The 12069-nt window shown below is 35.5% G+C and overlaps 1 protein-coding gene across 1 annotated transcript in view; it reads right to left on the reverse strand.

Annotated features, from left to right (window-relative positions):
* LOC135084082 (dihydropyrimidinase) overlaps positions 1-12069 on the reverse strand; it is a 62287-nt gene that overhangs the window by 34179 nt on the left and 16039 nt on the right. The window contains exon 2 of the mRNA XM_063978824.1: positions 5073-5167. Within this exon, the coding sequence (XP_063834894.1) occupies positions 5073-5167 (95 nt within the window). The remainder of the gene's footprint in view (positions 1-5072; positions 5168-12069) is intronic.

Consider the following 12069-nt stretch of genomic DNA (forward strand, 5'->3'; position numbering starts at 1 on the left):
GTGCGTCGAATACTGGGGGACTCGGCCACGGACCCAAAAGAATAAGCACATTGTCTCACCATACATTAAGTTTAAGATGTTAGGGCTTGTTCCCACGGAGTCATCCCGTTTTTTGCAGGATCTGTTTTTTTGAAGTTACCCGTTTGGTAAATTGGTAATCACCGATCCGTTCGAATTTGTAATCCGAATTTCAAACACACGTAATGACTGTTCTCATGAGTTTCGCGGGATCCTGCATTACTGTTTCCAGCAAAACTGGATAGCCGTGGGAACGTGCCCGTATACGATGAGAAAATCCTTGGAGGAGGCCTTTGTCCAGCTGTGGACGTCATTTGGTTGAAACGAGACATAAGGCCAAGTCAACAAAGAAATCTCCAACGTCGAGCTATTGGAACACTGCGGCAGACGAGGCGAAGAGGATCGGCAAGACTTGGAGCGAAATCAAACGCGAAGCTCTAGACCGAACGCGATGGAGGACTGTTGTGGTCGCCCTCTGCCCCATCTATGGGACATACTAATAGGACCTTAAGTCAAGTAAGTCAAACAAGGCCAAAGTTACATTTAATCATCATCATTTCAGCCACAGGACATCCACTGCTGAATATAGATATAAGGATTTACACAGTGGTAGCGGCCTGCATGCGCTTCCTGCTACCACCATGAAGTCGTCGGTATATTCAATACCTTGAGAATAAAAAGAACATCCAAAAAACACCACTAACGTCTAAATTGGTTATTATTATAAGACAACGCAACATAAGCAATTAGTGTTAATGTGGACATACTTCACATAGAATATAGTAATAATACCATAGCTAAAGGTGAAGGATTGGTCAAAGAAATCAATCAAGATAGTTTCCACTTGGATGAATGAGCGCTCGTGTGGAAACAAGATGGTATCGTTATCGCTAGACGAAAGCGAAAGTCGAATAAGCTATGAAGATTACACGCTATTTGATTATCTGAACTTATATGTATTTTTTTTTAATCTCTTAATAAGAACATATTAACCTCGTAAGACCGAAGAGTAAATTGTGTCGCCTTCTAAGTATCGCCGAATGTGCTTTCAGAAGAACGAATAATTTGAAGTAGTAAACGCCGAGCACTTCGAGTAAAAAAATTTCTATGTTAGAGATTTTCTTTTGCATTCATATTTTCAGGGGCCCTATATAATAGTGCATAGAGCTTATTTTAAGTGAAAAATAATAAAAAAATGTTTTCTCTTAAAAGAACATTCGGTATTACAGACATTAAAAAGGAAAAGTAAATAAATTGTATTTTATGCTTTAAAGTAAAACATAAATGTAACCTTCTTAATAAATTTATACTACATAAATATACAATAACGATATTAATAAATGTAACTGAAAAGGAACAACGGTTTTAATTTTATTTAATGTTTCATAATTAGTACTTTTAAAAGAATTATCGGTTTTATAACATACACTAATGATAGGTTAAAATGTACAAGAAGTAAAGTGAATATTCATGTTAATTATAATATTTGCTAAACCAAAAATCAGAACGTTCTCATGGTAAATTTTCTCAATCATATCATAATTTTAAAAGTCCAATACTCAATCCCATCTCAATAGAAAAAATATACAAAAATAAAACTTTCACCATCAAGACCGAATGTTCCTTGCAAAGAACTTTTAATTTCAAACAAAAAAAAATATTACAAAACTACTTCAAATTGGGAAAAACAATTTTTTTGCTTGTTTAGCAGTATTTTAACTTAAATTATACTGGTCAGTTTTGCAATTAAACTACGTTTACGTGAAGAAAAAAAATTAATCGCACATCATGTCTTCTCGGACAAACCACCTTGTCAAAGAAAAATGATAATTTGACAGTGACATTTTGTTTTTTTATATTAATAAGTTCGGATACCTGATTTTGAATACTTTAAGCCATAGACTATCACTCTTTTTTTTCGATAGGCGCGAATTTTTGAACTTAAATTTATCGCTAAAGTTTTAGTTCCTCTGAAGGCACATCCGGCGATACTTCGAAATCACCTCCGAAAATGTCTCGGCGTTACTGACTACAAAGTTTCAGTTCCTTCTGAGGCACATCCGGGCTTACGAGGTTAAATGAAAGTTCAAAGAAAAAAATGATGCTCGTTTGTTTTTGTATAGCAAAATATAAAAAAAATACACATTTTGATGTGTACGAATAGTTTTCCATAATTATTTTGTCGTTCTGTCATCCTCTTTGCTAAAATAGTAAATCCTCTTTTTGCTCTCGAAAAGTTTTGGTGAAATAGGTAGATTGTGTAAACACAGATTGTCATTTGTTTAAAAATAAATAGAAAGAAGAAGGAAATGGAGACAGTCTACGTGACTATTTTTCCACGTTCCCTTTTTTAAAATATATTATAGTGTAATTACGTGGCTGTCTGTGGAATTGTGGAAAACCTTGGAGGAGGCCTTTGTCCAGCAGTGGACGTCATTTGGCTGAAACGAACGAACGAACGTGGCTGTCTGATATGTTTAGCAAATAATCTTGTAGTAACAATTACATCTGTAACCAAAATAAATATCATACCATGTTCCGGTTTAGGTAATAAAGTTTTAACTAAATACATTTCGTTTACGATCCGGACTGATGGATGACAGTCAAATAAAACTTAAAATAACTATTGTAGAACTTTGTCTTTGAAGATATTTTATTTATTTACATCTCGAGTTATTAAGTTAGAAATAAAACTTATAATAACTACTGTTATGTAACTAAATATTAAATAAATGTTCGTTATCTTACAACCTAATTAAAAATGCTATAAAAACTAAGCTAATTTAACCTTTCTGTTAAACAGAACGGTCTGCTGCAGTTTCTACCAATTTTTCCGACTGCAGAAGTGTAGATACAGTGGTTATGTTTTTAAACAGTTTTATTTGTCTTGTTCCACACTAATATGACTAATATTATTTAAAAGAGGAAAGATTTGATTGTTTGTATTGAATAGGCTACCAATCGATCAACATGGAAAGCATTGGAGGAGGCCTATGTTCAGCAGTGGAGGTCCTATGGCTGAAATGATGATGATGATAATGATTGAATAGGCTCCTAAACTAGGTACTGGACCGATTTGAAAAACTCTTTCACCTAATCCTATACATTATTTACTATACATACAACTACATACATTACTTCTTTATACCTTGGCATACAACTAATGCATGCCACTACTCGACCGTGTCTAACCGTCAAATTAAAATCTTTTAAAAGTTAGGCATTAACTTTTTATAAATTATGCAACGTTAATTATTCATTTATAAACCTAATTAATAACGGAAGACTATTAACTATTATGATGCGAAGCACTTTTACTTGTTTGTGTGTAAACCAGTGACCGAGGCTGCATCTACTTCCGACTGTTTTGCATGCGCGCACGCAACTCGATTGCAACAGAGATTTGAATGATAAAACATTAGCAAAATTTAAGACCTTTCTCCTTTTTGTCATCATCATCATTTCAGTCATAGGACGTCCACTGCTGAACATAGGCCTCCCCAATGATTTCAATTTTAACCGCTTGGTAGCGGCCTATGTCCAGCGCCTTCCTGCTACCTATATGATGTCGTCCACCTTATGGGTGGACGACGTCGCACGCAGCGTTTTCCAGTACGCGATCTCCACTTCAGAACCTTGCTGCCCCATCGGCCGTCAGTTCTGCGTACTATGTGCCCTGCCCATTGCCGCTTCAGCTTGCTAATCCGTCGGGCTATGTCAGCGAATTTAGTTCGTTTACAGATCTCCTCATTTCTGATTCGATCTCGTAAAGAAACACCGACAAGCTCTTTCCATATCTCGCTGTGCAACCTTTTTTTTTAACCGACGGAAAACGGAGGAGATTCTCAATTATTCTCCTGCTCCCTGCTAGGGAGGCTGCATGTTTTTGCTGGGATATGGTTTCCATTCAAAAATGAATGACGAACGCTAATTATATCACAGCTAAGAATGCGTGAGCCAATTGCAACAAAACAACGTTGTTTATTTATGATTTCTTCAATAGATGCATTGTTAGCTCGGAGAGATTGTAAACTCATTGTCATGAACATCAGCCTTAGGTCTATTAATTTCTGATGATCTAACTAAGCGTTTAGACAGACGGCTTGCAGTTTAATTGTAGGTATATTTACGTAAAAAAGAAATTGAAAATACAGGACTATTCCCATCTCTCGTTCTCACCGCTGCAATTTCTGTGAATTTTAGCTTGGTCCACGGGCCAAGTCGCTGGATTGGATTTTATATATTTTTTCTTCGAGGATCTGGGCCCACTTTAAGATTCTGGAGTAGATTTTTGTTGATTTGGTGTTTAATTTATTAATAAAACATCGAATGTGGCCCAGTTGCCGGATGAAAAGATAGCGACTTGGCCCGTGGACCAAGCTAAGTGGGCCAAATCGCTGGAAGACTCCTGGAGTGTTCTCGAGCTCCAAGGATCTCGTGTCTGCTGACATTCATTCAAACATTATCGTTTTACCTTATTATCGTTTACCTTATTATACTCGTAGTTTTGTACATCAAAGCAAATATTTCCGAATACCCGACGTCAAGCGAGTTTTTGCGAAAGTCAGGTCTGAACAACATTTCTCTGGCGTTATAGCAACCCCGCCCTGGGGTCATTGACATCATACAATTCGCAAAATACAGTCCCATTTTACTTTATTTTCTACAAGCTCTGTGCAACGTGGTATGTCTGTCTCTTATCTTAAAGTTGGCACTTGCGAGTATGTTACAGAGTAAGTTTATTCCCAAAATCATTAAGTTAAAATTGAGTTGGTGAAAAAATTTACATCATAGCGTCATAGTGTTTAGACACCTTATAAAAAGGATGTCACATGACTAGTCTAGGTGTCAACAATTTGACCCCAAGGTGTAGATTCTATGATGAAAATGCTATTCACTCCTGTTTTGAAGGGCGTGAGGATTTTTTGGGCGAAATCCATGACCAAAAGAAGATTGATATTCTCCAAAAAAAGCCAGCAATCATAGAGACCTCTGTCAGTAAGTCTGGAGAGCAATATTTCGTCACAGACATCATTTTATAACAGTTAACTTACTTGATGACGCCATCTTCGATGTAGACGTCAGCGTCTTCCATGCCGTCATCGTTGACGACCCTTCCATTTTTGATGAGGAGACGGTTTTGGGAGCTCTGTGAACAAAGAAAGGATTAAATTAGAAAAAAAAAAACATTGTCCTTGAGAAACTTATCATAGGCACTATTTGTTATGCCCTTGCTATATTATTGTAGTGATAAGTAAATAAGATTTCTTATCACGAACAATTGTCATAATCTAGATTATCGCTGCAATCGATATGCAGTATCGCAAACCGTTCGCGATTGCAATAAAATAATCTAATCGGACGGTTTCTTTTGTCCTTCCCTTACAAGGAATCAAAATAGATTGCATTCCTTGATCTTCTTTACCGGTTTTAGACCGAACTCCTTTCACAGTTTATTAATGACAGAGAATGCCAGCCCAAATTCGAATTCCGAACTCACTTTGATGTTGATTCCGGATATCGGGGTGTTCTCGGTCATTTCGAAAATTCAAATTTGAAAATTTAAACTTCGAATTCGCGTTCCACGGCAGTATGGCGGCCGCCGCGCCTCGCACGGGACACTGACTGGAAATGCGTGTCCTAAAATAGAAGGTAAGCACTCCCCTCGCCTGCCGTAATGTTTTCACGACAAATATAAAATGATTAGACTTGGCGCGATAAATAGGTGTGAACCGTGGTGCTATTTTTGCGGTATGATTTATTATTTTGAAGATACAGGATGTCATTCCAAGTCCAATCCTTAAAGTTATTTTATTCTTCCTGTGCGTGACAGAATTCTGGCTTTCTGCTTCTAGCGAACAACGCCTTGCTTTTCTTGTTTTTTGGTTTTAACTTATTTTTTTTTAGAAACAATAAGTATCTACTAATTCTCAAGAAAAAAAATTAACCAAAAGTTACCGTAACTAATGGAAAAGTCATTTCTACCATCCAATTTCCTGTAATTTTCTATTTTCTTACGATAGCACACGACACGACATGCTATAAAGATGTCAGAAAAACTGATACGGCTATGATAGCGAGACGGCTAGAAAAACCGGAACGAGGGAAAATCGGGAGTTATGATGTTCACAGTGCAAGAACGAGAATTACAGAAAGACAAGTTTGTACGGACATTGGGTAAACATCAAGGTAAATAGTAAATCATATCTTATAATCGTATTTAGTGTTATTTTGCGGCATCATTTGTAGACTGACATGAGAACTAACGAAATAGCTATTAGTTATGTATTATACAGTGTGAGTCACGATAAAGTGCACATATGAAAATAGATAGACCTATTTTTATCGACAAAAAAGAAGTCAAAAATTTTTTGATTTAAAAAAAAATTATAGATTTTTTTTTCTTCCGATTACTTATTGCAAAGAAAACGTAATAACTTTTAAACTAAGAGGTATATCCTGATAAAATAGAATAAACAGTAATAATGCTAAATAGCAGGCGATACTAAAAAAATGCATAAAATACTCAGAAAATGCCAACAAATAATAAAAAAATTATACTTTTTGGGCCGTAGGAGTTGGTGAATTACTCTAGCTAGATTACAGACCAAAAACAGAATACATACATACAAGCTTTCACGTTCCTACTCATTCCATTTGTACTGTGGCAGGTTTAATACGGTACACATCAAGCCCTGTGGTATCTTACATAGTTGTCATAAGTACTACTTTGCAACAAAACTGATTTGCTCTCGACTGTTAATCTACTTTCCCACTTACGTTTCATTTCATTGAACTGTCATACAATACAACTGTTCTGTAAGAAATGCAATTGAAATGATTGCATGTGAAGTATTACTTTTTACAGTTATTACGTTATAATCATCGTTCAATGCCGTTCATTGTCGTGTCTTTGACTTATGTAAATTTTATCGCAGTTTTTGTTTGTTATGTAAATAATTTTAACCTTTGTCTTTGAGATAATTATAGCTTATACAAACAATGTGTATTATGAACTATCGTGAAATTGAGGGAGCAAGCGTTCACTAGATGATTTTTTGCTGAAAATGAAACTCTTTCGCAAAAAGCAACAAAATATACGAATTCTAACTTAAAGGAAACAATTTTTTTAATTAGGATTTAGTTAATAAAGACTGTTTTTAAGGAAGTTTTATCGTGCTTAGTGCGATAAATTATATTAAAAATATTTTTCCTCAGCGGCCACGGATTACTTGGAATTTGATATTATTTTCCCAGCAAAGATTTTCTTCGGACTTACTACAATAATGTTTACATTGTATTGTAATACAGCGGTTTGTGTTTACGTTACTAAAAGCCGTCGGATCTAGTTTCTATTTATACTCCGGGGAAAGTGCAGTATATTCTAACCTACTAATATAATAAATGTGAGGATGGATGGATCTTTGTTAATCTTTCCCGCAAAATCTGCTGAAGGGATTTTGATGAAACTTTATAGTATTACTTTTTTAGATATCAGAATAACATAATAGAGTACAATTCATAACTATAATATATTGAGTTAATTTGTCAAATGACAAGTGTCATCAAGTAAGTCGGTTTTTCTATGACTATCTGAATCACACGCGGGCGAAGCCGTAGGCAAAAGCTAGTTTATAATATTAGAACAGGATAAACCCTCCGAGAATATCCATCATACGACCCCGTTTAGGATTGTCCATAGTTCATTGAATGAAATGCTTCAACAATGGTCGAACTTGACCATTGTATCGGCTGAGCATTTACATACTGTTTTGGCTTGCTGATGTCATTCTAAGCCATCAATAAGCTAACCTTGCTTTTTGCAGATGTTTATTTATTTATGTGGATGTACAGTAAATAAATAATGCTCAATAGTTATTGCACAAGCATAAATGATAAATTTATCCTACAATGACTTCAGGTAACTAGCACTAAAATAAGCAGTTATGGCTACTATACGTTATCAACAAATATGCTAAATAAAAACCAAATTATGTCTACTAATACAAACGTTTGGCGCTGCGTGTTAACAACAACATTTGCCCCTGGCAAGAATCGAACCCTTAATCGCAATTTATTAGAGGTGTAGACCGCAACTATCCCATCAGATATGTAAGTCTAGATATTAGCACGTCACTACCTTGTTTAATATACCACGCAATCTTGTATACCCATTCTTATAAGATACACCATACAAGAATGCATGGTAAATTCAGTGAACTGCTCCTGAATCGAATGTACCTACTACTACTATTTCTATTTATTTATATTAACCGGCAGACAGTGGTGACTGAGTTTGTTGCGGCGCTTCTTCTCAGCACTTGCCAAATGTTGGTCTCGAAGCGCTGGTAGGGTAAAAAGATTATGAGACATGTAGAGGCTCCTTAAGAGAAAAATGACGATTTGTAAGAACTATTTATTAGTCCAAACAAATAAAGAAATTTTGACTTTGACTTTGACTTAGACCAGGTGGCTGCCATTCCACACTATAATCAATATAATCGAGATCACTATTGTTTTAAAATCGCAATTATGTTACATTATTGTTAGAAAATCGCACCTTCGAATACATATAGGTATTAATTTAAATGATTGTTAATTGATGTAAAGTTGTTTACATAACGGCACATTGGTAACAATATGGTACGATAGGTACTGATAACACTGCATATTGATTGGGGTCGCCACAGTGCAGGTGAACTTAGTAGGTCTATTCTTTTACAAAATTGTATCCGATATTTTTGACGGTGAAGATTGGCACTTGTAATTTAACGATATGACAAGGTTTCCAGTGTGATAGGAACTATGAAGCAATTCGAATGCATCTATGTAAGTGGGACAAAAGTGACTATCATCAAGCCTTTAACATGTGAGTGGATAATTTCATATAATTTTACGTTTAATCAATGGCAGTGATCTCTCTTGCTGCTGCAAGGTGGCGCTATAGTGTGGTTGGAGGTCAAACAAACATCAAACACACAGTCAATGGGGAATGTCACGCTCGCAATATACCGTAACCACTAGGTACGCTGAATATCAGATGATGTACAATGGTTAAATCATGTTTTATTGATGCATTGTATTCTTTAATTCATGTGCATTTCAACGTTTTAACTCACGATTACGGTTGACGATAACAATTTAATTCAGGAGTCTGACCTGACCTTCAGGATGCAAGTGATGCGACAAACAACAATTCAATATGATCTTTATTGTCTTCCACATTAGGGTTAGGTGAGCGAGCATACTTACGTAGGTATTATGTTTATTATGGCACCATATTTACAAGATTAAAACAGGAAAACCGTATCGTAAAGCTTGTAACGGACACGATTTTTAAGAGCAAACAAAATTACGGCACAAAATCAAACTTGATTAAACCAATCGAATGCAAACGCAGCTGACAGCAGAGACGTAAACATTAGCATCTTATTTAGTTGCAATAAGGGCGATTTTCGAATAAAATGTGTAGTTTTATGACTGTACAACACTTTCTCTAGAACAAACTAAATATATCTCACCATATCCAGATAAACGTGCGTCCAGTTTCGCACTATACACACTACTGACTACTGAGAACCGATAAACTTTACGATACGATATAAAATCTTACTTGTTTATGAAACCCGTATTCTGAAACCGCGCTCGAAACTCGATTGAAACTCAAGATAGAGAAAGCCTTTGATTGGTCCAAATAATTATAATATTAGAGCCGATCACAGGCTTTTATATCTATTCTTGAGATCAGATTCATATTTTAAGCTTGTACTAATAACGAGATCCCAATAATGAAGCACCTCTTTCTGTTGTCATGAAAAAGGATAATTTAGTTAAACTAACATATTTTAGTTAAGTTAAACTTTGTATAAGTGCCTAAATAATGACACTGAAATCGTAATAACACTGCTACTATCTTATCAACGCTGCTGTCAATAAGCGAAGTTGATAGATGAAAGTAAAAAACCGATCTTTTATGCATTTTCTAACATTAATTTGCTAATTAAAACCGCCACGTAACTTCCTAATGAAAGCAAATAAATGTTTATAAATATCACAACAAATATTAATTAAAAATACTGCATTCTCATCTTCCTAATTGACTTCCCTATCAGGTAAAAAAGATGCAACCAATTTAAACTCCTTTCAAAATTAAAAATAATGGAAACTTTTTTTAAATGAATCTCCAAAACCTTTATGTTTTAGTAGGTAGGTAAATATCTGATCTATGGGCATGCGATAATGCAGGAAATTAATCTATATTTCGTATTTTATTCAGATTATGAAACCTTTTAGCTACCTACCATTGTAGATGTCCTATCCAGTCAGATAGATGCTAGAAGATAATAATGATAATCTGTCCAATTTCAGATTTATTGAAGCAAAAATAAAATTGAATGCAAAATACCACAACAACGAAAATACTGGCAATGACATAACATAATTTTTATTGCAGACGTTTGTCACAACAATACGTGGCGTGTGACTAAACCAACTAAACACCTCAAGATAATCTTATCTAAAGTGGCCGAGCAAATATTGTGAGAAGTGGGTTACGTTTGGGCTTTGGCGGACATGACACAACCACCATAAAGCAGATAAGTTCAGTATTACGGGACTATTCCCACCTCTCGTTCCCACCGCTGCAACTCCTGTGTAGCCAGGATCTACAGCTTGACCGCCAATAAAAACCCAACCAGTGCAGGTCAAGTTTGTCCAGGGGGAAAGTTAAGCTGTCATTGGATCCAGATAAATTCAGTATGTGACCTCCTCGGAAACTGAATATTATGTGTCAAATGATAATCTGCTATTGTGTATTTTTTGTTACTTCAAGAACAAACATTTCTAAATGTCTTCCTTCAGTTATAGACTAACGTTTTGCGATATTCCGGCGAATGTAATAGTCAGTCTAATGCAGAGTGAACCTACTGCTTCCTCTATGTATTATGACAGTGTGTTTTTGCACTTAAATATTTGAAAACATTGCGAAAGGAGCAAATGGAGAAGTGCATGAACGAAACAAAATTGTAGATTCTGTTAGTCTGACTTACTTTGTTTTTCTTGTTTGATTTCAGAAGCCCTTGTTAACTTATTTCAGTGGATAGAGAAGTAACTTTTTATTTTGTATCTTTACATATTACGTAAATACATACAACGTCAAGCTAAATATTGTGGCATCTATGAAACTGTAGTACATTATATGGGCGTTAGAAAGAACACTGCCTACCTCACTGCATCGGGCTGCAATGCATGGTTTACATTGATATCAAAGGGATGGATGCCAAAATGCACATAATAGATACTTTTGAGAGGAAAACTTTCTGACAATTAAATATGAATATGTATCTTTTTAGCAATTCTGGATGCGGGCAGCGCAGGACCGTTCATTGTGGAAAACCTTGGGGGAGGCCTTTGTCCAGCAGTGGACGTCATTTGGCTGAAACGAACGAACGAACGAAATGTATCTTTTTAAAAAAGATTGAGTAATGGAAATGTTTTCGTCAATATACCGCTTACGAAAACGTGTAGGCGGATGGCACACTGCTGGCGATTGAATCATACTTTGATGCAACTGTTGTATCAATAATACGAAAAATAAATATAAGATGAACGTGAACTTACATTTCATAATTTATTGTAGTTGCTAGGGAGTTGCACAGCGTGCTATGTAACGTATACGTAAACGAAGCGAGTAAAGCCGCGTACATAGCTCGATGATTAGCTTGCTGCTTGGCTTAGCAAGCTGAAGTGGCAATGGGCAGGGCACATAGACGCAGAAAAGTTCAGTATGTTTATGCAACATATTTCCGTAAAGTAGATAGTAAGCCGGTTATGAATACAAAAACAACATTGAGACCACACAGATATATTTTATCAAATAAATATATACAGGTATATTATTATTTGAAAATACAAAAAGTGAAATACATATTAATGGAAATTAATGTTGATGTGTTTATTAAAACACATCAACAAATGACACCCTCAGAAATCAGAATCTCTGAAAACTTAGTTTCAAACCACTAAGTGCATGGGATGACTTCGGCGTACCGC

This window comes from Ostrinia nubilalis, chromosome 25, assembly GCF_963855985.1.
Source record: "Ostrinia nubilalis chromosome 25, ilOstNubi1.1, whole genome shotgun sequence".
NCBI classification, from domain to species: Eukaryota; Metazoa; Arthropoda; class Insecta; order Lepidoptera; family Crambidae; genus Ostrinia; species Ostrinia nubilalis.